At 54.7% G+C, this 26,721-nt stretch overlaps 1 protein-coding gene across 2 annotated transcripts in view; it reads right to left on the bottom strand.

The window, feature by feature from the left end:
- The window catches only part of RNF213 (ring finger protein 213), a 105,312-nt gene that overhangs the window by 51,239 nt on the left and 27,352 nt on the right, over nt 1–26,721 (bottom strand). For both annotated transcript variants that reach the window (XM_042967478.1, XM_042967479.1), the window contains 16 exons: nt 25,839–26,095; nt 23,323–23,520; nt 20,978–21,200; nt 20,394–20,449; nt 19,420–19,573; nt 16,308–16,481; nt 13,850–13,939; nt 12,376–12,498; nt 9,782–9,962; nt 7,789–7,962; nt 7,032–7,181; nt 4,517–5,106; nt 3,466–3,631; nt 2,279–2,496; nt 337–477; nt 54–218 (listed from right to left, as the gene is read on the bottom strand). In XM_042967478.1, the coding sequence (XP_042823412.1) occupies nt 54–218; nt 337–477; nt 2,279–2,496; nt 3,466–3,631; nt 4,517–5,106; nt 7,032–7,181; nt 7,789–7,962; nt 9,782–9,962; nt 12,376–12,498; nt 13,850–13,939; nt 16,308–16,481; nt 19,420–19,573; nt 20,394–20,449; nt 20,978–21,200; nt 23,323–23,520; nt 25,839–26,095 (3,060 nt within the window). The remainder of the gene's footprint in view (nt 1–53; nt 219–336; nt 478–2,278; nt 2,497–3,465; nt 3,632–4,516; nt 5,107–7,031; nt 7,182–7,788; nt 7,963–9,781; nt 9,963–12,375; nt 12,499–13,849; nt 13,940–16,307; nt 16,482–19,419; nt 19,574–20,393; nt 20,450–20,977; nt 21,201–23,322; nt 23,521–25,838; nt 26,096–26,721) is intronic.

Raw genomic sequence — 26,721 nt, 5'->3', positions numbered from 1 at the left:
GCCAACTCAGACCCTCCTGAGTTGTCCGGCCCGCGGGCAGTGAGAGTCCTCACCTTGGAAAATATCTCTACTTGAACATTGCTGTGATCTTTCTTGCCAGACATCAGCATCAGCTTGTTCAAAAGCTCCTTGAGCTCTTCCAAAGAGAAGTCTCGCGTCTCCTCGTGGCCTCCGTGGCTCTCGGGAAGGGATAACTGTAGAACCGTGTCTGGGGAGATCTGCAGGCAAGTGCCAGTGTAGAAGCTGGTTTTCTGGAGGCAGAACCCCCCACACCCCCCCCCCAAGTAACAGCAGCCCGTACAGGTCACAGCAGTGCCGGGACGTGGGGTGGCTCACCTTTTGGCCATCTGCGGGGGCCCTGATGATATAGCAGCCTTTGTCGTTGATGGCCGTTGCCAGAGACAGGGAAGTGAGCTCTACTGAACCGTGACTTTCCTTCACCGTTTTCAGCCACTCTAAGTTCCTGGCAGAGTCGCACTGTTGGGACAGGAGGGACACCTTCTTTCTCTTCTTCCCGTGGTCCCCCTCCTCTGCTCCCGCGGTGTAAGCCCCTCTTCCCCGTGTCCCGCTGGGAGTGCAGTCGCCCCGGGTGAGGCTTTCCTCACCCGCTGTCCTCTCACCTGTCCCGCTCGGGTCGCTGCCCACAGTGTTGCCCTTTTTCTAACGGGCTGATTGTCCGTGTCCCCACCCGTGGCCAGTGCCCTGGCTAGCACGCGGGGGCACGTGGACGGGTCGGGGGAAGGTTTGGTTCTCCCGGGCCCCCAGGCAGGGGTGAGGCCGGATGGAGCAAGGGCACTGTGGCCTTACGTTCTCCGTGTGCTTCTGGGGACCCCAAGTCCAACCGGAAGCTCTAAGGAGAAACTATGGCGGAGATGTTTTGTGGGCAAGTAAGCTTCCAGCGGCAGAAACAGAGATGCCTCGACCTGTCCTTCTGTTTCCCCTTTCCTCCCTCACCCTCCGTGGTTGCGGCTGGCCAGACATGGCCTCTGCAGACTAGCCACGTGATGCGGTGTGGGTCTGCTCGAACCCTGGTGCACGTGGTTTACTTAAACTACCACGTTTGTTTTAAAGATTTTTTTTCAAAGTTTTATTATTTATTTTTGAGACAGAGAGAGACACAACATGGGGTGGGGGCAGAGAGGGAGACACAGAATCCGAAGCAGGCTCCAGGCTCCGAGCTGTCAGCGCAGAGCCGGACGTGGGGCTCGAACCCACAAACAGAGATCACGACTTGAGCTGAAGTCGGACGCTTCACTGACTGAGCCACCCAGGGGCCCCCACGTTCATTTTCTTTCTGATAAAAAATGGATTTCTAGGGGCACCTGGCTGGCTCAGCCGGTAGAGCATGTGACCCTTGATCTCAGGGTCCTGAGTTCAAGCCCTGTGTTGGGTGTAGAGCTTACTTATGAATTAAGTGAATATAAATTAATATATATTTTACAAACATATAAATTTAAAACGTTAATTTACACCATTTACGGAAAATATGGAAAATACCAAGCGATATACAGAATTAAGGAACAGTTACTACCATTCAAAAAAAAAAACACTGGTCACATGTCAGTCTTCTGTACATGAGTGTTTTGCATGATGGGAATTGTACTTAATTTACATGCAATTTTGAATTACACTTTCTAACATAATAAGGGAGAGAAAGCATTTCCATGTATGAAGGAAAACTGGTTTTAAACATCATTTTAGGGGCTCCCAGGGGGCTCAGTCGGTTGAGCGTCCGACTCTTGACTTCGTCTCAGGTCATGATCTCAGGGTTCGTGAGTTCAAGCCCTACGTCAGGCTCTGTGCTGACAGTACAGAGCCTGCTTGGGATTCTCTCCCTCTCTCACTGCCCCTCCTGCACTCTTGCGTGGACTCTCTCTCTCTCAAAATAATTAAACTATAAAGAAAAATCATTAAAACAATTTTTTTAATGTTTTATTTTTGAGAGAGAGAGACAGATAGACAGACGGAGACAGAGCACGAGCAGGGGAGGGGCAGGGAGAGAGGGAGACACAGAAAGGGAAGCAGGCTCCAGGCTCCAAGCTGTGAGCACAGAGCCCGACGCGGGGCTCGAACCCATGGACTATGAACTCGTGACCCGAGCCGAAGTCGGACGCTTAAGCGACTGAGCCACCCAGGCGTCTGCCCGAGAGAAACATCATTTTAAAATGCCGCATCCACCCCATCATTCTGGTGGCATAGTTCGCAGTCACGCCCCTGGCGGTGCCACAATCGCCCACGCGGCTTTGTCTGCCCGCATGAAGCCAGAAGTAAGACTTACCAGCTTATGGGGCAGGTATGCGTCGTTGTTCAGGGCCCTCCACAGTTCCCCGAGATGGGTCATGAACTCGTCGAACCCCGCGCTCGTGTCCAGCTTGTACAGCAGCGGGGAGTAGCCCTGCACGGCATCGTGGAAGCAGGCCACCCGGTCCACGTCGATGTCGTTCTCCCCCGCGGAGATGGAGGCCAGGTCCACAAACACCTTCAGCTCGTGGACGCCTTGGGACGGAGGGGGACAGGTGAGGGGGTGAGTGCGGGGCGGCTCTAGGACGGCCCGGCATTCTGACCTCGAGCAAGGATCCTCGGTGAGGTATAAACGGATACTGCTGAAATTTTAGGGTCTTGCTTATCGACTTTCTGCTCTTAGCACAGATCCGGGGCCATCTTTCTTTTGCAGCTGACGTCGACACTACTGGTCAGCACCTGGCCTCACGGAACCACAGCGACATCCAGGCACCCCACGGGGCTTCCGTGAACCTCGCTTTATTTAATCTGCACGACGCCCCCGTCTTACACGAAAAAGACGCGGGCCCAGCTGGTAAATACTGTGTCGACAGTTAACCATCAAGGGACGGAAGTACCTCTCTTCGGGCAACTTACGAATCAAAGGATGTGCCTCAAAGCGGGCCGGGGAGCCCACGGTGGCAAGCATGGGGGCTCTGGAGGAGAGACAGCCTCCCCCCTGCACACCAGAGCCGCCTCCCCTCTCCCCTGCTTCCTCCACCTCTCTTCCGTATCTCCCCTCCTCCCCTCTGTGCATCGCCTCTGCCAAAGGCGCCCAAGCCACAAGACGAAAAAGGCTGCCAAGCCCCTGGCCCAAAAAGGAACACACAGAACACCAACGAGTGTGACGTAATCCAAAGTCTCTGCGGACAAGGGCTCACCTTGTTTTGTAGCTAAAATCAAGCCCAGGAAAAAGCAAAAGGGAGCAAGATTTGTAAGAAAACGACCCTCCACTGTTCACAGCAAGCATCCAGAGTGGGGGGAAAACAGTAGCCAAGGAAATGCTTTCTATACCAGAACGTAAGAAACACCGCCCTGAAATAAACTGTGCCGGCAATCGCTGCGGCAAATGCTGTGCATCGACCTGACTCAGACAGCATCTCTGTTCTTCAGGCAGCACGTGGAGGGCTTGCCCCCCGCCCCACGAGCCACCTGAACACTCCCTCCAGACGCCGACAGCCGTACCTCCGAGAGCCTCCCGGACCCAGCTAATGAACTCCTTCCTCAGGGACAGCTCGTTCAGACACTGGCACCGGGGCTCAGTGATGTCCTGCAGCAGCTTTTTGGCCTGGATGAGCTGCTTGCTGATCCGGTCCAGCTTCTCGTGGCGAAACTGGCTGAAGTTGTCCGTCTGCAAGACAAGGCTCTACTGTGCGCGGGACGGGGTTACCTGGAGCCCTGGAGTTGGAGCCGTAGCGACGACGACCATCCCGGAGGCCCCATCCCCGCCCTTCCTGGACCGGCGGGAGCCGGAGGCAGGCGCGTGGAGCCCCTGTCCCCGAGACGCCAGAACCCCCCTGCTGTCCCCGGAATCGGTACAGGAACCACCCCTGCTCCGTGCCTGGCGTTCTGCCAAGCAACGTATGCCAGAACGCAGCCAGGTAAAAATTGCTACTTTTCCTACTTCATGGGTAAGCACACGGACCCCCGGAGCAGTGACTTACTCCACAGCACGCTGCTGGGATTCAAGCTGACGTGTGCTTTAATTCCAAATTTTGTGCTAAACTTTAACCATCATCGCAAGCGTCTATACCATACCGCAGGTCACGGGATACCCTGTCAATGCTCGCCTGAAGGAACACACCGCGTGGGACCCGGTTCTGGCCCGTAGCAGAGACAGCCTGCCGCGGACCGCTCCTTGCTGGCACCAGGGGACGCACAGAGCCGGGCGAACCGAACCCCTCTTTCGCCCCTCCAGCCCCTCTCTAGCCCCATGAGACCAGATCTCTCCCTCCAAATCCCTGGCTACTGAAAGAGGGTCATCGCCCGTTCCCCAGTTCTCGAACCTCACGCCGACCCGGGAAAACAGTGAGTGTCAACGGCACTCACACTGTTTATAAACAAAGGTGGAAACAAGGCCCTGGGCACGATCTGGCATCGAATGAGGTGCAATCAAGAACTGCTGGGGGCAGGCTGTGGAATCATCCTGTCCAGCCTCGAGAACCCAGAGAGCCCGTGAGACACCCCCGCCAATTTCCCAGCCCCCCACCCCAGGGGTCCCTGGCAAATAACTTACGAAGTTTAACAGAGTGTGCAGAACACGGAAGTCACCGGTCAGGCCCAAACTGTCCTTGACCTTCAGGATGACCTTGGCTGAGCTGACGGCCTGATGCAGGTGATGGTACTCCCTGATCTGCCCAACACGGTCACCGATCCAGTCTCTTTGGTCGCTGCTGTCCAGGGCACACATAAGCTGGAGCTCGAAAGTGAGGTTGCTGTATTTATTCACAAAGTCGTTGAACACGACATTGACCTCCTGAAAGGTGATCTCTCCTGACTTCAGATCCTCATACAGATCCTGATACTTCTCGAAACAAGGGCAGTACAGATACTTATACGCTTCTTCGGGCTGGAGTATCTGCCCTTCCAGCTCCTCCCCGGGCTCGCTCAGCGCCCTCGCGGCTTCCGCCCAGAACACCTGGAAGAGGTGGCTGTCCTTCAACCAGTCCATCTTCCTGGCCATCTCCTGGACCTGGGGGCTCAGGCTGTAATGTGTCGTCCTCTTTACATCCGGGGAGGCGGGCGACAACCTCACGGTCACGGCGTCGCTCAGACGTTTACCGTTGAGGTCCTCCGCGTGTTTCCTGATCACCTCTTCCAGATCCACTTGGAAACCACAAAGGAACGTCAGAAGTCAAACCTCTACTCGCGGTACCGTTCTACCTTATTTTCCCCATGGTTACCGTCCTCACTGCCCGAAACGCAACCTGCGTGAACGCACTTGCCGTCATTCTTCCTCAGTAAGGACCCACTGGTCTCCCCACAACCCCCCCTACCCCCCGCCCCAGCTTGTTCATGACTTTCCACAACAAAGCAAGCACGGTCCCTTCTAGGCACCTGCGGGCACATGTGACCGTGTGGACATCGCCCGCCTCACTCCCTCCCCAAACCCGCTCCAGGGCCACAACAGACAAGGTCTTGGAAAAGTCACAAACCACGATGGGCTGGGAGGAGCGGAAAAGATCACAGCCAGAGCAAGGGGGTGGGGGGGGGTGTGGAATTGAAAAGCAGACCCGCAGCCACGGCCAAGGCCGAGTTGGGCCCCAAGGCGAGGGCCGCCAGCCCGCAGCGGGCGGGCTGGGATTCCCTGGTGGCATACACACAGGTCACACAGGTCGTTGGAGAGGAGGGAGAGAGTAAGGAGGCCTGGATCGAAAGGCTGGAGAAGAAGTCCGATTTTCACGCACACCCCATTCTAGACAGCAGGCCGCCCGCCCGTCTCCACCCCGGCCAGCGACAGCTCTGACGCGGAGCGAGTTTGGCAACGGGAGAATCAGGCGTGCCTGGACGCATGTCCTCCCTCAGAAGACGACGGAGGGGTTGTAACAGAGAGGGACACACGCCGCGGGCAGCGGAGGAGGGGAGGCAGGAGCAGGACCCTGAGAGAGGACCAGAACATGCACACCAGAGGCAGACGGTCCTCCGGCCCCTCCCGTCTCTCCACCCCCAGGACCCCGGCCGCCGGGCCTGTGCCCCCCACGCTGGTCTGACCACCCCTGGGACAGGACCTAACGTGCCCTTGAGGCCCAGTTACACCACCCTCAGGGGCTACAGCCGGTTCGCTAGGCCCCCCCTCTTCGTACAGATGGAAGAATTCCCAGACACACGGGGGGGGGGGGGGTCTTTAACGTGAAAGACAGAAAAACATCCACATAAGGACTTGGAGGAAACAAGAAACTCTGGGGACAAAAGGCAAGGGAAACCTCTAAGCCGAAAATGACAATAATCTCAGAAAGACGAGACACCGCGATTGTGAACAGGAGCAAGATTGGCACGAAACAGGGTCGTTTAGAGAAAAATCAAAGTTCTTGTAAGTCAGTGTGACAACTGAGACGAAAAATGCTAAGGGAAAGGCTGGATGCCAAGGGGCCGAAATTTCTCAGAAAGCAGAGCAAACACCAAAGGGACAAAAGTTGAAGAAGAGATCCACGGAAGTGGCGCGGCTGCTGCGGGAGGTCTGGGACCCAACGGGGCGTGTTCCCGCCAGAGGAAAAGTACCAGTGAGACAGCTCACGCGAATTTCCCAGGAGTCAAGGACGTGGATTTCCAGATCAGGAAGACCTACGTAAGCCCAACACGATGGATGGAAAAGCAACCCCGACCTCGGCTCGTCACTATGAACTCTCCGAAGAGTGGGGCCGAAAAGATCGCCAGAGCTTCCAGACAGAGAATGACCAGTGGTCAGAGTCACATCTGCCTTGTGCTTGTCCACAGCGACAGGGACAGTGGACCAACGCATCCAAGATCGGGCAGGATCTCCCCTCTGTAATTCTGCAGCAGCTAACGCTCGGGCCTGGGAGACCAGGGCAGCGGGTGGGTATTCAGGCAGGTCACGCGGAGGCACAGCGATAAACAGCGAAACGACCAAGGTGGCCCGTGCGATGCGGTTAAAAACGGACACGTCACGAGATGCCTCCCCTCCAAGGCAGACACTGCTGTGTGACGTGTGTGGATGGTCCCCTCGGACCCTGCCCCCCTCCCCTGCCCCGGGGACCCTCCACTTGGTCCACGTGGGCTCCCCGGAGTGTCACCTTTTACCAGGTGCTTCACCTCCCCGCACAGCTTCAGAAGACTGTGGACGCATTTCTTCTCTTTCTTCAGAAACCTGAGTTCCTCCTTCCTCCACTCCAACACTTCCTTTACATCCTGCTTCTTCTCTTGGGGTGAAAGGCACTTTCTCTCTGGAAAACGAGAGGAGCCCAGTAGGAGGAGCAAGGGTATCCTTTTCCGCGGAAACCCATCTCTGCCAGCTCCCTTTCTCTTTTAGATTTGTTTTTAACGTTTATTTATTTTTGAGACAAGAGAGAGACAGAGCATGAACGGGGGAGGGGCAGAGAGACGGAGACACAGAATCGGAAGCAGGTTCCAGGCTCCGAGCTGTCGGCCCAGAGCCCCACGCGGGGCTCGAACCCACGAGCAGTGAGATCATGACCCGAGCCGAAGTCGGACGCCCCACCGACCGAGCCACCCGGGCGCCCCTCTGCCAGCTCCCTTTGAGGATGCTCTGAGGTCACGGCCGCGGGGAGGGACGAGGCGGCTGCCACGTGCACCGCCACGCTGCCCACACGCCCACGAGCCCAGCCTCGTGGAGAGAAACGGGGCGATCTTACTGGCCCATTCTTTCATCACTTCCCCACCATTTTCCTGAAGATTAGAAACCGTCCCCTCTCAACTGGCCGACAGGAAGAGCCCCTCATTGTAGGAGGATGTGGGTCGCCCCTCTACAAAATACGTGGACACCCGCGGTCCCTGTCCAGGAACCTCAAGTCCGGTCCCGCTGACACTCACTTAACTGCCAGATGTCGAGAAACTGATTGGTGTGCTTCATGATGAGTTCCAAGTGTCCAACCAGGACAGTGCCATCCAGGAGGTCCTCGGTAACTTTCGCGAACACGGAGTCGGCCGTGGCCAACAGCTTCTTGCCATCCTCTGTCATGTTGGCTAGCACCTTCTCATCGGTTTCTGAGCAGGTTGAGAACATAGTTAAAGGAGCGGGCGCCTGCTCCCGCCCCCGCCCCCCACCCCCCGCCCCCTGCCCCCGCACGACACGGGGCTGCCCCGCGGCCTCCTTGCTATTCTGCCCCCACCTGCACGCGAGACCAGCAAAGGTCACCCTGTGTCTCCAGAAGCGTTTCTCTCCCTTAGCCCGATTCTGCTTTCCGGAAGGCTTCCCAAACGACCTTGCTCATAAAGGTGACTCCCGCCATGGCAGGAGAGGAGAGCCGCACTTCTCTGGCTTTTATTTTTTTTTTTTAATTTTTTTTTTTCAACGTTTTTTTATTTATTTTTGGGACAGAGAGAGACAGAGCATGAACGGGGGAGGGGCAGAGAGAGAGGGAGACACAGAATCGGAAACAGGCTCCAGGCTCCGAGCCATCAGCCCAGAGCCTGACGCGGGGCTCGAACTCACGGACCGCGAGATCGTGACCTGGCTGAAGTCGGACGCTTAACCGACTGCGCCACCCAGGCGCCCCTTCTCTGGCTTTTAAAACCTGAGCCCCCTTCAGCATGCTGAGGGTTGTTCTGGAACTACTGTCTCCTTTAAGCCCCGCGTCTTGAGAATCCGTGCAGCGGAACAGTGGCCTGCACCAGGGACGCGCGGGTGCCCAGCGAGGGTGACCCGGAGGGTTTGCAGGGGGTGTTTTTGCGGAGGCACGTCAATGTGTGGGTTTGCTATTCTGCACAGGTTGGCTCTCTTGCAAAAATGGGAATTTGAATTTTAAGATCAAGCGAGAGGACAGAATTTTTATTTATTTTATGTTTAGTTTTAGTTTTTTAAATTATTATTATTTTTTTAATCTTTATTTTTGAGAGAGAGAGAGAGAGAGAGAGACAGCACAAGCAGGGGAGAGGCAGAGAGAGAGGGAGACACAGAAACCAAAGCAACTCCAGGCTCCGAGCTGTCAGCACAGAGCCCGACGCGGGGCTCGAATTCATAAACCGTGAGATCATGACCTGAGCCAAGGTCAGATGCTTAACCGACTGAGCCACCCAGGCGCCCCTAAAAGCGCCCGTTAATTTTAAAATGTAATTTTAAAGTTACAAATGTAATCTTTCCAAGTGAGTAGCTTTCAACAAGGCTCATGAACCGCCCCCCCCCCGCATCAACGACCTTGTTTCATGCACACAACAGCACTGACAGGCAAGACTCTGATGTAACAGAGACGCCAAATCCTCCAACTGGGATTTTTTTGTCCCAAATCCAGTGCCCTTGCCCTACATCTGAATCTAATGACTTACACATAAACTTGAATACGACATTTTTTGGGCAATACGTATCTCCCCCTCTCTGACCACAGAACACTCGGGGCGTGGGGGGGTGGGGGCAAAGAAACAGACGGTATTTATTTTGTTGTGAAAAGTCGTCAGCATCGGCTTCGACGTGGACGCTGATCTCAGAACAACAGAGAGTGGTTTTTAGAGCCAGACACACTTGGGTTTGGACTTTAGTTCTTGGTATTTATGTTGGAGACCTCGGGTGAGTCACACTACAAGCCCCCCGCCTCGGCTTCCTCGCCTGAAGAACGGGGATCTTTCGGGACTGTTGCAAGGACCCTACGCTGGCAGTGAAGCTGGGGCATGGCGGGCACCCAGGGAACGGGGGCCACAGAGCAGGATACCCTGGATCCTCCTGGGTTCCTCCCTCCCGTCCCTCCCGTCTGCTTCCCTGGTCGAACATCAACCCGCCCGAGTATCAGGTCTAATACCCTGTCCCCCACCCCGGGGCTCAGGAAGACACAAGCACACGGGACAGACACACTTGCACTCCCCACGGACATACCGTATAACTTGAAGAGATGCTTGATGTCCGGCCACGTGAGCAGGTGCATTAACACCCCATCCATATCATCCACGGCTTGCTTGTTGCTCCTTGGCCAGGACTTGGTGATCACAGCCGACACGAGACTGCCAAATTTCCGCAGGTCGTGATGGGAGATTCTTTCAAGAATGCTGGTCTGAGACTGAACAAAGAGAGGGAAATGCGGGAGGTTTTTCGGGAGGGTTTGCCTTCGAAGGATGTAAATAAACCGCTCGTTCAATAGCATTCCAGAAATCCTCTGTGGTTTACAAAGCCTCAAAAAAAGCAAGAGAAGAAAATACTTCCCTTTTCTTAGGGCATTTCTGTTTCCCTGCATGCCGTGTCCTCACCTGACAAACATCAGAGACGCAGAAACAGAGGCAAAAAATACACACAGACGCACCTGCACGTCACAACCCGTTTCCTCGGGCTCACGGCAGCCTGCTGCGGGTTTCCTGGACTTACCAGGAAGGAGGCCAAACGTAGTATGAGAAAGCCGTTAATACGCATACCCTGTCCTAAACCATGATTCTCAACTGTAATGCGTTCAGCATATACTTTTTAATCCTCCTTCCGATTCCCCACGGAGAGATGGAACATCCTCCTTCTTCAGGTTCAAAGTTTTTATAAAAAGTTTTGGTAATTGGGAAAAAAGCAGGGATTCATTTACAATAGCTACTTTTTGATATTTAAAAGGATGAAGCAAAGCCATATCCAACAACATATAAAAAGGATTATACAGCATGACCAAGTGGGATTTATCCTGGGGGTGAAAGGTTGGTTTAACACAGAACATTTATGGGTTTTTTTTTAATGTTTATTTATTTTTGAGAGACAGAGAGAGAGCATGAGCGAGGGAGGGGCAGAGAGAGAGAGGGTGACACAGAATCCAAAGCAGGCTCCAGGCTCCGAGCTGTCAGCACAGAGACTGACATGGGGCTAGAACTCACAAACCGCGAGTTCATGACCTGAGCTGAAGTCGGATGCTCAAATAACTAAGCCATCCAGGCGCCCCTGTTTTCGTGTTTTTTTTTTTTAAGTTTTATTTACTTTTGAGAGCGAGAGAGCGAGAGCAAGCAGGGGAGGGGCAGAAAGGGAGAGAGAGAGGATCCCAAGCAGGTTCTGGGATATCAGCACAGAGCCAGATGTGGGGCTCGAACTCCCCAACCATGAGATTATAACCCGAGGCTGAAATCAAGATTCAGAGGCTTAATCGACTGAGCCACACAGGTGCCCCAAAGATCTGTGCTTTTTTGTAAGTTTATTTATTTATTTTGAATGAGAGAGAGAGAGAGAGAGAGAGAGAGAGAGAGAGAGAGAGAGAGAGAGAGGGGCAGAGAGAGAGAATCCCAAGCAGGCTCTGAGCTGTCAGTGCAAAGCCCCATATGGGGCTCAAACTCACGAATGGGGAGACCATGACCTGAGCTTAAGTTGGACACTCAACCAACTGAGCCACCCAGATGCCCCATAACACGGAACATTTGTTAATGTGATACATCGTGTCCAGAGAAAACAAATCACACAGTCGATTCAGCAGACACAGAAAGCGTTCAGACATCCAATGCCTTTCCACGATAAAAACTCTTGACTAGAAGGAATGTCCTCAAGCTGACGAAAGGCGTCTCTGAAAAGTCCACAGCCGACAACACGCTCAGGGGCACAAGACTGAGGGCGTCCCCGCTGAGATGAGAAGTAAGGCACATCTGCACTGGGGGCTCTAATCACACCAATGAAGGGAGAACAAGATCTAAGGCATCCAGATTGCAAAGGAAAAAGGAAAAAGATTTCTCTCTGCATACGATGTGATTTTATGTACAGAAAGCCCTAAGCTCACCCACACACAGAGTGGGAGAGGCTGTTCCGAAGGGGCGAGGCGGGGCAGAATCTCTTCCCACTTTGCAGAAAAAACCCTACGTGAGTTGACAGAATCTTTCCAAACTCATCGTCTTCTTCCGTAAATGTTCTGCCAGCCTTTGGGGTCTCTTACTGCACACGAGCTAAGCAAGCGTGAGCAGGTGGTAAAACCAGCCAGCAGCAGCCGGGGCGCCTGGCTGGCTCAGTCGGTTAAGCGTCCGGCTCTTGGTTTCAGCTCAGGTCACGATCTCATGGTTTGTGGGTTTGAGCCCCACATCAGGATTTGTGCCGACAGCATGGAGCCTGCTTGGGATTCTCTCTCTCTTTTCTCTGCCCCTCCCCTGCTCGCGCGTGCGCGCTCTCTCTCTCTCTCAAAATAAATAAACTTACCAAAAAAAAATTAAAAACAAAAAAACAAAACAAACAGAAGACAATCCAGCAGCAATGAGAAGGACGTACAGGCACAGCACTGGATTGCTTGATTCAGGGTCACCCGTGAGGGGTGCGTTAGCTGTGGCAGCAGGAGGCTGAGCGGCCTCTCGGGGTCAAGGGTACTGAATTTCAGGACCCTCCCTCTAGGCTAGAAGGGGGATGCCTGGTGCCCATGTCTGCACTGGCAGCCGGGGCTCAGAACCAGCGGGCACTGAACGGCCCCGAGCTGATGATGTCAGAGGACCGCCGTGAACCCAAACGCGTTTCCCACGCGGTGAGAGGCTGTTCACCTGGCAGGCCGTGCTCACTGCTTCAATGACACACTTCTCGAAGCATCTCGACACGCTGTCTTCTAACCCCATGGCATCCCAGTGGGTGCTGCAGAAGGCAGAGATCTGGACGAGAGGCCTCTCCTGCAACACAGGGCGATGGTGTGAGAGCTTTGGGGCTGCGCTCTAATACTCTGTGCAATAAAAGCACCCCGATTGTCCTACTTCCCCATACTGCATGGGGTCCCCAGAGTTTACTTCACACCCCACCCCGACCGTGTCCCCTGGTCCCGCCAACTGGAGCCATTAGACACACGAGGCTGAGATGCAGCGTCTCTCTTCCCGCTTTGCAGAAAAAGCCCCTGGCCCAGCAGCTTGCAGAAGCAGGGAGACTCTGAAAAATAAGCGATTCCCCCTTGCTTCCAACTTCCTAAAAAGACCCCTGAGACCGTGGCGTATAAAACTCTATCATGTAAAGGGGCGCCTGGGTGGCTCAGTGGGTTAAGCGGTTAAGCCCCATGTCAGGCTCGGTGCTGACAGCTCAGAGCCTGGAGCCTGTTTCCGATTCTGTGTCTCCCTCTCTCTCTGCCCCTCCCCTGTTCATGCTCTGTCTCTCTCTGTCTCAAAAATAAATAAACGTTAAACTCTATCATGTAAAAACGAGTCCTGATTTTCCTAGGGTCAGAGGCTTTAATTAAAAATAAAGACATGGGGGCGCCTGGGTGGCTCAGTTCGTTGAGCGTCCGACTCTTGATTTCGGCTCAGGTCATGATCCCAGGGTCGTGGGATCGAGCTCCACGCAGGGCGCAGAGCTAAGCATGAAGCTTGCTTGAGATTCTCCCTCCCTCTCCCTCCTTCCCTCTCCCCTGCTTGCATTCTGTCTCTAAAATAAAAAAGGAAAAGAAATGAAAACATTTTTGTTTCCCCATTTTTGTCACTGGGGTTAGTAAGCAATCTGTCCCATTAGTAAGCAATCTGCACATGGGAGGGCTTTGCTCCATAAACCCAGGGTTTCCCTGGAGGCAAGACCCTTTCCCTCATTCTTCTCTGGAATATCACCTTTGGTCAAACTATTAAGGCTGGATCAAAAATGCAAGGTCACGGGTGCCTGGGTGGCTCAGTCGGTTAAGCGTCCGGCTTCAGCTCAGGTCATGATCTCGTGGTTCATGGGTTCAATCCCCTCATCGGGCTCTGTGCTGACAGCTCGGAACCTGGAGCCCGTTTCAGATTCTGTGCCTCCCTCTCTCTCTGCCCCTCCCCTGCCCTCTTTCTCTCTCCCTCTCTCTCTGCCCCTCCCCTGCCCTCTTTCTCTCTGTCTCTCTCTCTAAAATAAATAAACATTTAACAAAATTTTTTAAATGCAAGGTCATGTCTACCCCACGCCCCTTGCACACCAGGACTACCCATGAAATGCACCGTTCCGTATCTACGGGATGTTACGAATGGTCTGGCTTCATCAACGTGCTCCTGAAAAGAACACCCCGACTTCTGCTACCTGTTTGATTCTTCCTTCCAGGTCCCCCATCAACGACTCCTTCCAGCCATACTCCGCGGGGAAGTTTATTTCCACCAGCCGCCTCCAGACCTGCAAAAGCCCTCATGTCAGTGACAGCCGCAGGACAACTAAGGGCCACGATGAATTCTACGAGAAAGGAAAGACTGTTATGGCAGCTCCAGGGGCACGGGACACCTGGGTTCTGACCGCGTCTCTGTCACCGTGTCAGTGGCGAGGCAGGGCAGCCATCCTCGTCCCGGTCTTTGGAAAGGAAGGGCTTCGACAGGACCAGGCAGCCGGGATGCTCCTCCTACCGTGTAGCTGGTCTCTATGCTGAACGTATCTGTCTCCTATTCTAGCTCGAGAAACTCCGAACATAAAACAAAAGTTGCAGGAACGGCCCGGTGAGACCCCTGTTGCTTCAACTGGATTCCCCAGTTGTTGGTATTTAACAGCTGCTTTCTCGGTCTCCTTCGTGAAGCGTTTTCTCTGCAGAACCACGGGGAGAGAAGGTGCAGGCTCCACGCCACGTGGTCCTCTAAATACGTGGGAAGGAATCTCCTGGCATCGTGGCCCTTCTGCCGCACGATCACGGTGCACGCGTCACGCTCAGGGCGGTTGGTGTTGGCGGGACCCTGTCCCCTGACGGGGGTGATGGGGAGGCCGTCCATTCTTCTGTCTGTAGACTGTCTCTCGATCTGACTTGACTCCTAATTCTCCCATGAGGACAAGCAGATCCCCGACACCCCGCTTCCTAACGCTCACACCCACTGAGTTCAGCACTCGTGGATGAAACCTGACGGAGTCCACGATCACCGCCGTGTTACAGATGAAGGTTGTGACCACGGCGGTTTTCTCCACCTTCGTTGGCTGCATTCTCCAATAAAACGAGGAACTTCTCTTTCTCTCCCCACCCCTTTTCTGTTTCTGTAAACATGTTTCAAGGATTAGTGAGCTGTCTGTTATCCAGTCCCGGCATTACTCGTCCGGATGACCAAATTGTCCCAGTTTCGGCTAGTAGTCCCTCCGGACGACCTTCTGTTTCCTTTTTTCTAGAAACGTGGAATGACTCTAGATTTACAGAAATATCGCAAAGATGCGACGGAGTGCCCACGTACGGCCAACTCGTGTTCCCCTTGAGTTCGTGCCTTACTTGGGCACAGTACGGCTGCCAAAGCTCGGAAACGGTGTCACCGGGTGCCAGGAGCTAAACGAGCGACTGTCCCGGGAGCTGGTCTGGGACGCTGGCCTGCCACGCCCTGTCTACCACAGGGGTGTCAGGCCGTGGGGCCAGCTGTCCTGCCTGAAGCCCAGGTTTCTTTTAGTGGGGATGGTAAAGCCAGGCCTGGGGGTGCTCACGACGCTCAGGGGCCTGGCCGGCATGACTTCAAGGCCTTTCAGTGGAGAGAGCTGGGAGCCCCTCCAGCCCTCCAGGTCACGAGCTCACAGCAATGCCACGGGCCCCTGGCCCTCTGCCACGTCTGCTTCTCCACAGTGAGAAAGACGCCTGGCTTCCGAATCCCTGTGCCCGGTGCTCAAACAGACAGCTCCAGAAGCGCTCCGCCCGTCCCACTACCAACAACGAAATTTCTAAATAAAGCTCAAGATTGACATGCGTTTTCTTCATTTTGACCTCAGACTCTGTCCCTCCGAGGGTGAGTGATAGGACTTCTGTGCTCCAGGCATTTGGATTGATGCCCCCTTCCGTGTGGAGAAGGGGTTAAGTCTGAGACGTACGAGCATCACCAGCCCTGTTCACGCACAGGGTCAGCTGTGTGATTTTACCACTATCCCGTTCAAGTGTCCTGGGAGGCAAGCACCTGCTGAAATCTGGGTCGAGGGGGTTAAGGGGGCCATCCGGTTGGGTGGCTCATCCCTTCTCTACAGCTGCGTCCTGGCAGCTGGCTAGTCTTCAAGAACACAGCCCGGTTCGCCCGCTGTGGGGCTCTGATGGGGAGTTCTTGGGGCTGGGCTGCCCGCATTTCGGTCCACTCTCTCGTCATGTCCCCCAACCCCGTCACCTCTTCTGTGAGACGGGGCTAACAGCCACACCTGCCTCAGAGTAGATGTTCGGCTACATTTTAATCAGTGTTATCTTACCATTATTAATCACTGCATTTAACTGAGAATCCTCTCGTGTCGATGGACCACAAGCCAGGCTTCACTCATTCTTAACGCTTGGGGGATTATTCTGCCCACTTTCCCCTTCAAGTAACTCTTGCCTTTTCCTGCCTTTTCCAGCCAAACCGCCTGCCAGCGTCCTTGCTGAAAGGGAGCCCTCTCCCCGCAGGCCCCGCGTCTCAGCACCTTCCCCCGGGGCCTGAGGCGGGGGGGGGGGGGGGCCATGGCGGACCCCACCAGGTGGACCGTGGGCAGCACGACCAGCCCTGGCTGTGCATCCTGGGGACAGAGCACGGGGCAGCGTGCCGCGTCAGTGCCTTGGCCCCACACAGCTCACCTTGATTTCCTCCCGGTATCTGAACGTGACCTGCGACCAGTAGATGAAGAACATGCTCTCCTGAAAAATGCTCTGAAGCCAAGCTCTGGTCTTGGCGACCGTCCCCTGGAAGACCGTTTTCACGGAGTTCTTCTTCCCGGTCTCCTTTCCTGGGCCTTCAGCTGAATCCGGCTGCTGAGGGAGAGAGAGGGAGCGTAAGGGTCCCCGCACCGTGACTCGGGACATTCTGGAGACGCCACTCCCCCTTCCCGACCCGCGGCAGGTGCTCGAGAACCAGCCACATCGGAGTCACATGAGCGCGTTCGAGACCTCAGCCTCGCCTACGTTTCAAGGCGCTTCGATTTCGTGGGACTCTGTGGCTTTGCTCTGTGAGTGGGCGGCTCGGGCAAAGCAGAGGGCTTGGGAAGGATAAGCCTTCTGTCCCTGTGAACCCCCCCCCCCCCAGTGCAGCGACAGCACGGGGGGACTCCGCCTTACCAGTGAGCAGGCCACACCAGGCCGCCTTCTCCAGACTGGCTGGGAGAGGACGTGCCCCAGTGGCAGAGCCTCCAGCAGCCCAGAGATGCCCCCACTGGTGCACCATGCAGACCCCTGCTCCTTGGACAGAGGTAAACCCGAGGCCGCTTCCGTCCACACTTTTTTCCCACGAGGTTTCCCCTACTCCGAAAAATCCTTTCTCCCTGGGGTCGGGCTCTGGCCCTGGGGTCACGGGCCCTGGCCCTGGGGTCACGGGCTCTGGCCCTGGGGTCACGGGCTCTGACGCTGGGGTCCGGGCTCTGGTGCTGCCTCCCCCCGACCTGGACATCTACCATGAAGCAGATGGGCAAAGAGCCTCACCTCAGCAGGGGCCATGCCCCGAAGCCCCAGGAAGGCCCTCCCAGCTCAGCACTAGCCTCTGTGCTTCGGCAGTGCCCCGCAAGTGTCAGGACCCACACCTGGATCAGCTGTCACTCCGCCCTCCGGGGGGCTCCCTGAGAGCCACCACATGCCCCCCCCACCTCTACCCGGTGGCCAAGCAGATTGGGTTCCTGCCCTGCAAGCTGATGCTGTGGAGGAGCTGGCAACGGCTCACAGACAGACAGACAGACAGGCAAGCATCTGCTCGCTAAGCACGTAGGTGCCTAGTGGGGAAAATGCCAGGTGTTCTCTGGGCACATGAAGGGGACTGTACCCAGCCTAGGGCAGGAGGGGGCTCTGTCCGTAAAGACGGGGGCAGGGGAAGGAGGCCCACCAGGCCAGCGCCAGATCAGTGGATGCCAAGTGGGCGCCATGGTTCTCAGCTGAAAATTGGGACACGCCCGCCCTTGCCTGAAATCCCCGAATGGCACAGCACCTTCTAGAACAATCCAGAAGCTCAAGCATGGTGTGCCTGCCCTGTGATCTGGCCTTCTCTACACCTTGGCTGCATCTCCAGCCACACTCCACTCCCCGCGGGCCCTTGAGAACAGCGAGGTTCCTCCTCCCCGGCCCTGTGGGGGCTCTTCACTCCTCGCAGGAACCCCGGCCCTGCCCTCGGTTCCCACGGCACCTTACGGACACTCCAGCCTACCGCCTGTCACCTGTGCCACACTTACATGTTCCCTGGGGGGCCCCCACGAGGCCCCCTTCTCTTTTCCATCACCTACACCAGGCACAGGGCCGGGCAGAGACGGGCAGGACGTGGACAGCCCAAGGCCAAGCACCAGTCTGAAGCATTCCCACACTCCTGGCCTTTCTGCATCTGGTGTCCCATCAATGCACTTAACCCCCTGTGTCAGGACCCACCCAAAAGCTTGTTAAAAACTGATCATACACTTTTCAGTTCAGTTTTGCTAGGCTTTTTGTTTCTACGGCTGACGTAGAATGTTTTCACCATATTGTAGATTACACTGGTCTTAGAGTCCAACCACCATGTAAGAGCTTTTTCTGCGGGAAAACGTATATACGTATTTTCACGTACATTTATGGAAGTGGACACCTGCCCGTGATTAAAGTTTAAACAACAGCAGAATCATCTTACCAACGTTTATTTTAAAATGTGTCTCAGGGGGCGCCTGGGTGGCTCAGTCGGTTGAGCGGCCGACTTCGGCTCAGGTCACGATCTCACAGTCCGTGAGTTCGAGCCCCGCGTCGGGCTCTGTGCTGACCGCTCAGAGCCTGGAGCCTGTTTCAGATTCTGTGTCTCCCTCTCTCTCTGACCCTCCCCCGTTCATGCTCTGTCTCTCTCTGTCTCAAAAATAAATAAACGTTAAAAAAAAAAAAAAATTAAAAAAAATAAAATAAAAATAAATAAATAAAATGTGTCTCAGGTATTTGAAAGAAGAAAAATTAAAAGAATAAAGTCAAAACACACGCGGAATTCTTTCACGTCGCTAACGTCCCAGCTCTGGCTCCTACTCCGGTTAGCAAGCAAACGGTCAGTCTAAACATAAAGTCTCATATCACCTGCAGGGTGATGCCCAGGATCTCAAGTGTACTAAGAGTACAACGCAGAGAAAGGAAGAAAGGTCTGCCACGAGCAGGGAGGGGTGTGAGTCCCAGACATGCAGGGGTGAGTGAAGCAAGCAGGCACATGAAGCAGAGCGTGCGAAGATGGGCAAAGCTCATCTTGGGCGGCAGGAAACAGAAGAGGGTTCCCTTTGGGAGGCGTGCAGCGGGAGAGGGGACAGGGCGCCGGGGTCTCCCTACAGCTCGATCCTGGAGGGGGCGCAAGGGCGCGCACCTGTGTGCAGAGGCGTGGAGGTGTGCATGTTGGGTGCGTGCACTTGGCCGCTGTAGTTAGGTACTAGTGTGCAGGAAACGAGGTGGAGTGGGAAAGACCACGCCCGGACGTGCGTTCTGGGCACACATCCGCACCGCTCTGGAGTTAACCCCTGCACTGCCTGCCTCCTTCCCTCCCTCCAGTGGAAGCCCGCGGAGGGTAAGGGTGCAGACGCCGGCTCACCAAAACATCCTCAGTGCACAGAACAGAACCCGGCACAGGGCAGGTGCCCAACATACATTCTGAGGACGCTGTCACCCATTCTGTGGCCCTCTAGCAATCCTAGAGCCAGCCGATCTCCCTCCTGGAATTGAGGCCGCTCGAAATTCCAGTTATCGTGGATGCGACACTGTGTGTGTGGGGTCCACTTACCACTAGAGATTTAAGTACAATAATTCTGCGAACAATCTCGGCAGATAAGGCAGGCAGCTCATAAAACTTTGGGTCTTTTGTGATTCTGCAGATAGTTTCGTGAAGTTTCAGGCACACAGTCAAGTAGGACTGTACCAAGGGCTCCTCAAGAATCCTACCCCGCAAAGAGTTAAGAGAAATCATTGAAGTAATTTAGGAGAAATGAGACAACAGTACCCGTTAACCATGATGCGTTCCTTCCCTTCCAAATCCCTACGAGTAAGGCAAAAAAAAGCTAGGGACGTGTGTCACCGCAGATTAAGGTACTACGTAAATTTGAAACAAAAATCAGAAAGGTACAGGGAGAGAGGGAGTGAAGACAGTGGAAAAACAGGTGCGGTGCATGGGGTCTCTTCCAGCTCTGTGGGGACCGGGCCCCGTCGTCCCTGGCTGGCACATGGCCAGAGCCAACGGGGGCGAGGCGCAGCAGGGGGCATGAGAGAGGCACCGTGAGGGTGCTTCTGTGGCTGGCTCGGGGGCGGTCCTGGGGCCACTGGGGCTTGACATTAATGGCGATCTGACGCCCCCACCCTGAACACCCTAAGAATCCAGGGGAGGCGGTAGCGCAAGTGTCCCGAGAATTCAGGAAACACCTGACCCCCCACGTGTGTGTTTCCGTGTGGCGCCCCCTCGCGGTGTCAGAGGTCATACACATTTGTAGGAGCATGTGGTCACTATGCGAGGCGGTCCTCGATTTTTGTTTTCAGCTGGCCTGACTTGCAAGAAACCATGCAGAGACCAGACGTCAAAGAAATGCGGAACACGAGCATGGATATGCAATGCGGTGATCGTTTGGATACGGATGGAAGACAATGTGTGGGAGAAAAGAGCACCGACAGCTCAAAAAGGCGGTGGGTAAGGACCTTCTGATCCCGTGGTCAGTGGGGGGGTGACCTCGTGCAGGAGAAAGTCCGCATTTCGCTTTTTTTACTTACCTGTCCTGATAAATGTCCAGGAGGTGAAGCAACATTTGAAACGTATTCTCGGTGTTCTGGGGTGGCCAAGAAAAAAAACAAAAAAACAAAAACAGGAGAGTCAAAGTGACGCCTCCACGTTCGCGAAAACAGAACCCAGAAAACCCGCCGTGAACAGAGCAGAACGATGGATTCCTTTCTTTCTTTCTACCAACGAGTTTTAAGGTACTCGAGAACCAATTTTCTATCGTCTCACGAGGGAAATTCAGGATTTAAAACTGGACCATTTCCCGCGCCCCCCAAAACGGGACAGGAGGGAGCAGCCGTGACAGAGCGGCACGCGGGGGAGCCCCGACCCCGTCCGCCCGCCCATACTGCACAGCCTGAACGCCTCCCGGCCGTGGCTTTCGGGAACTCTCCGGAAGCAGAGGAACTGCCATCAGAGCGGCCCCATAGCCCTGGCAAAGAGCCACCCCACCCAGGCCTCTGGCTTCTAAGTGTTTCGTCCTGCCAGGACCGCAGAAAAGAAGGATCCCAGGCTCTGAACGTCTCGCTTCTGATCTGCTTTTGCTAAGCGTCTCAAGAGCCTGCTCTGGACAACAGACCTCGAAGTCGCTGAAGGAGACTTTTGTAAGCCTTTGAAGCCGGTACCACGTCCCCAGGAGGCAGTCCAGGACGCAAGTGGGGAAGACGCTCAGATGGTCCATGAAGTTCTCCATATAGTGAACCAGGTTGCGCAGGGGCAGCAGACTGAACCAGGACCGGAAGAGATACTCATCTACGTTCAGCAAATGCCTTTCCTCTCCCATGAGCTGAACTAAGTGACTCCTGTAGGGACAGAGAAGGAGCAGCAGTGAGATCAGCAAACACAGACGGAGTTAAGTAATGTCAGAAGAGACTTATAAAGTCCAAACTTCAAAAATAATTTAAACGTCGGGGCGCCTGGGTGGCTCAGTCAGTGAAGCGTCCGACTTTGGCTCAGGTCACGATCACGCGGTTCGCGAGTTGGAGCCCCGCGTCGGGCTCTGTGCTGACAGCTCAGAGCCTGGAGCCTGCTTCGGATTCTGTGTCTCCTTCTCTCTCTGCCCCTCCCTCGCTCAAGCTCGCTCTCTCTCTCTCTCAAAAATAAACACTAAAAAAAAGAAAAGAATTCACCAAAGCGGATGAAAGTTGAAGATACGACGCTGAGTGAAACCAGCCCGTCTCCAAAGGACAAACATGCTGATTCCACTGACGAGAGGTCCCTGGCGTGTGCAAATGCACGGAGACAGACAGCACGACGGGCCTTACCAGGTGCGGGCAGGGGAAACAGAGTCGTTGCCTAACAGGGACAGAGTTTCAACGTGGGAACAAGGAGAAAGCTCTGGCCGGGGCGGCACACCCGTGTGAGTTTGGGGGATGCCGCTGACCTACGCTGAAAATGATTAAAAAGCCAAATTATAGGACGTGTCTCTTCTTACCACGGCAAGAAATTGCACTAAGAATTAAGCATTGTTTCCAGCTTTATGGAGCTGTAAGTGGCTTAGAGCCCTTGCGTGCCAGGTGTGGAGTGTGTTGATTTGACACCTTTATACACTGACCGCCTTCGCTCTACCCAGCACCTGCATCAAGTCCCATAGTTACGATTTCTTTGTTGTGCTGAGAACAGTGAAGATCTACTCTCTTAGCGACACAGAAGCCTGTCTAATACACCCCTCCCAACTACACTCACCAGGCCGTAGAGCGAGCTCCCAAAACTTCTTCATCTTCTACCCGGAAATTTGTGTGTGTGTGTGTGTGTGACTGGGCGTATCTCCCAACTTTTTTATCCGCTCATCGGTGGGCACTAGGCTGTCCCCACGCCGTGGCTATTGTGAATATTGCTGGAGTGGACATGGGGGCACACGTGTGTCTCTGAGATCCTGATGTCGTCTCCGTGGGGCAGACGCCCACAAGTGAGACTGTGGGATCATATCGTGGTTCCACTGTCAACTTTTTTTTTTTTTTTTATTTCTTTTTTTAATGTTTATTTTTGAGAGACAGAGAGAGAGACAGAGCATGAGTGGGGGAGGGCCAAGGGAGAGGGAGACACAGAATCCGAAGCAGGCTCCAGGCTCTGAGCCGTCAGCACAGAGCCCGACGCGGGGCTCGAACTCACAAACCGCGACATCGTGACCTGAGCCGAAGTCGGACGCCCAGCCGACTACTGAGCCCCCCAGGCGCCCCCTCCACCGTGAACTTTTTAAGGAACCTCCATACTGTCTTCTACAGGGGCTGCAGCGACTTACGGATGAAGCATCTTGATGAGCGAGTAAGTAAACGCTCCACATCAAACAGTCCAAGTGGACCCAGTGAAGGTCCTTAAATCATGACATTATACGGTGACACTGCACTGGAGACACCCCAGAAGGGGACAGCTGGAAGGCACATAAAGCCAGGTGCCACAGAAGTCACAGAAGGGTTACAAAGAACATCTGATAAAGGTTCGTGACCCACTAAAGGCCGTGTCTGCCTGAAAGACAAGATCTTTAAGACCAAGGCTGGTGTTTGTCATTTTCCATTGTTAACAATTGAATTTCTTCTAGACAGTTTATATACCACTGAAGGGTATTTAAAATACACACAATTAATCTTTTTTTTAAAAGCTTTCTCACGTTTATTTTAAGAGAGCACACCAGCAAGCATGCTCCAGGGGGAGAGAGACAGAGAGAGAGAATCCTAAGCAGGCTCTGAGCTGTCAGCGGGGAGCCCGACGTGGGTCTCGATCCCATGCACCGTGAGGTCACGACCTAAGCAGGAGCCAAGAGTTGGACGCTTACCCGACTGAACCACGCAGGCGCCCCCGAAGAAGTCATTTTAAAAGAAGTGTTGCCCGAAGCAGGAATGTGTGCACGGGGGAGCCTATCGAAGGTTCTAGAAGCACAGCTGTCATCCCAAGACTTACAGACACAAGTGTGGCTCTCCAACTTACCGATCTGCCTTTTTTTCCCGGAACTCCGAGAAGGGGATTCCTTCCAGGGCCGCCCAGGTGTCTTCAGGCTGTATCCTGGAGTCCTTTCCTTGAGGGGTCGGTGCCACGCAGTGGTGCAGGACAGGCAGGGTGAGCACCCAGAGGTCGACCGTCTTCTCTATGCACTGTCGGCAAAGGTTGACCAGGAATACCCGCCACCTGGGAAGGGAACAGAGAGCCCACGGCGAGCTGAGGATGGCCAGTGGCTTGCCCTGGGGGGTCTCATGACCCCTCGCACGAGAAGCAGGAGAACACAGGGGTGGCCGAGAAGAGCGACCAGCCCCAGGAGAAATATGGTTGCCAGGGACGTAGGGGCTCACCCTTGGCACCCACCCATCCCGGCATCAGGCTCTCGCTGAAGCCCCGTAGCGACCGACCATCCTCCCTGACAGTGGAGGGAACAGAGGTTTGGGAAAGCTGCGTGATCTGTGAGCCCAGACCCTCCGGCTACAGTAAATCCAGATACAAAGCCATATAAAGCCGCTCTGTAAGCGCAAGGAGAAACGTGCAAACGATACAGGGCACACTCCCTACGGTCGCAAGATACTGATGCTGGCCGGCTCTTTGAGCTTTGCCCTTGCACAAACTTTGTACGTGTGTCACCAACGCCCGGCTCTTAAAACACGCAGAGCTGCGCTGGGTAGCTCAAGTTTGTAAAACCGAGAAGCAGATGTCCTGATAAGACGCATCGTTCAAGGAAGCCCACCTTCCGTTCCCCGCAAGCTCCATGCGCAGAGCCGCGGAGAAGACCTTGCAGGAGCGCTCTGTAATCGAGGGCACCGAGGTGGCCCCCGCCACCCAGGGAGAAGCAAGCTCCTTCGGGCCAGGCCGGAGCCTCCACACCGAGAGCACCCTTGGCCCAGCACAGCGGACCCTTGTGTGTCCGAAACTGAACATGTGGCCACAGAGGCTGCAGGGGGAACACCCCCGTCGCTTCCGCAGACGCCCTTGAGGCGAGCCCTGCAGTCAGTCTTCGAACCCCAACCTCTCAAACACATGCCTGCAGGGCTGATAAAGGAAATTCTCAAGTTTCCGTGCTCGTGGACACAGCTCCTGGGCTCCCTGGGAAGCTACACGGTGGCATTTACCACGTTCAACATGACTCGGCAAAACTCAAAGGCTGGCCCTGTTTCTGCCCCCAGCACAAAATGTTCGTTGGCTTTTAAAGTAAGTAAATAAATAACCAGGGGCGCCTGGAAGGCTCAGTCAGTTAGGCGTCCGACTTTGGTTCAGGTCATGATCTCACAGTTTGTGGGTTCGAGCCCCGCCTCGGGCTCAGTGCTGACAGCTCGGAGCCTGGAGCCTGCTTCGGGTTCTGTGTCTCCCTCTCTCTCTGCCCCTCCCCCGCTAGCACTCTGTCTCTCAAAAATAAATAAACATTAAAAAAAATTTTGCTTTTAAGTAACCAGAAAAGAGCATTCCGAACATAAAAATAAGAAAAAAGAGGGGCGCCTGGGTGGCTCAGTCGGTTAAGCGGCCGACTTCGGCTCAGGTCATGATCTCGCGGTCCGGGAGTTCGAGCCCCGCATCAGGCTCTGTGCTGACAGCTCAGAGCCTGGAGCCTGTGTCAGATTCTGTGTCTCCCTCTCTCTGACCCTCCCCCGTTCATGCTTTGTCTCTCTCTGTCTCAAAAATAAATAAACGTTAAAAAAAAAAAATTAAAAAAAAAAAAAAAGAAAAAAGAAAAAAGAACACCTCCCAGTTCCCATAAGTCTTGCACATACTAAACACATAAAGTCTGTAACTTTCTGGACTGTCTTGATGATCTGTAACTCTTCATGTAAAAAAACACACATACCCCTATGCCACATTCCTTCCTGGGGGCACACGTGCTCTCGTGGCGGAACGTGGGCTCGAATAAAATGCTTTCCCTCTTTTGTTTTTCTAAGATTTTATTTTTAAAGAAACCCTGCACCCAATGTGGGGCTCGAACTCACAAACCCGAGATCAAGCCTCCACAGACTGAACCAGGCAGGCGCCCTGTTTCCTTTTAATTTGAAAAAAAGTCTCATTTGGGTCGACAGTAAGGCGTGATACACCAGAAAGCTTGTCAAAAGCAAGATATTCCAGGGGCGCCTGGGTGGCTCGGTCGGTTGAGCGTCCGACTTCGGCTCAGGTCGTGATCTTGCCGCTTGTGAGTTCGAGCCCCGCGTCGGGCTCTGTGCTGACGGCTCAGGGCCTGGAGCCTCTTCAGGTTCTCTGTCTTTCTCTCTCTCTGCCCCTCCCTCGCTCACACTCTGTCTCTCTCGGTCTCTCAAAAATAAACAAACATTAAAAAAAAAAAAAATTAAAAAAAAAAAAAAGCAAGATATTCCAGTAGAAAAGTAATAAAAGTGAAGACAATACATAGGAGGAAAAAGTCTAGACAAATAAACACTGAAGTGACGGATGTGTAAAATCACGGGCAGTCTTTCTTTCCTGGACACACACCTACACACCCACGCACACCCACACACCCGCACGCACACACACAATACCTCAGACGTGTTTCAAAAATGTGGCTGAGGTCACGGTGAAGGTCGCCAGGCGAACAGGCGGGCAAAGAAAGGAGGTTACAGAGCCAGGCCAGGTCACCCTCCAGCATGGGTAAGTCAAATGTTTCCACCGAAAACAGGAGGATCAGTCCCATTCTCAGTCTGCTCCTCACTGGGTGGTCTTCAGGCCGAAGGTCCCCGCTTCTTTCCAGAAATGGCTCGGACCGCTTTTTCAAATACCACCACAGGTTTTTCTTCACCTGACCCCAGGAGGGAAGGAAGACATAACTGTGGGGCTGTGGGTGTCAGGGGTGTGAAAGCCGCCCCATCATCGCCCTCTGTTCCATGCCACCTGGGCGGGGGGCCAAGGCCTGTGAAGGGCGTACACAGCCCCATGGAGGGGTGACCCCACTGCCCTGCCTCCTCACCAGACCCTGGGCACCCCCACTTCCCCGGGCCTTTGATGGGAGCCACCACCAAGGGTGCAGTCCCGAACCCTACATGGGGGAGGGGCCCCCCACGCTTACAAGGTCCCAACTGTCATCTCAGGCATGGCCGCAGGTCTGTCTCAAAACTGCCAGGGCCCTCCCACAACGCGGGGGGTGGGGGGACGGGTGATGGAGAAGGGTTCCCACTCCTTCTTTCCACTCTGCCAGAGGCCAGGTGAGGAGGGGGTGCTAGGCCTGGAGGAGGGGTGGGGCCAGAGGCGGGGGAGGGGTAGGGCCAGCACAGGAGGTGGGGCCGGGTGTGGTGAAGGGGTGGGGCCAGGTGAGGAGGAGGGGTGGGGCCAGGGGAGGAGGGGCGGGGCCAGGTGGGGAGGGGCGGGGCCAGGTGGGGAGGGGCGGGGCCAGTGAAGGAGGTGGGGCCAGGTGGGGAGGAGGGGTGG

Source organism: Panthera tigris, chromosome E1 (assembly GCF_018350195.1).
Source record: "Panthera tigris isolate Pti1 chromosome E1, P.tigris_Pti1_mat1.1, whole genome shotgun sequence".
Taxonomy (NCBI): Eukaryota; Metazoa; Chordata; class Mammalia; order Carnivora; family Felidae; genus Panthera; species Panthera tigris.
Note: the sequence above shows the minus strand (reverse complement) of the source record. Positions and strands in the feature narration are given on the sequence as shown.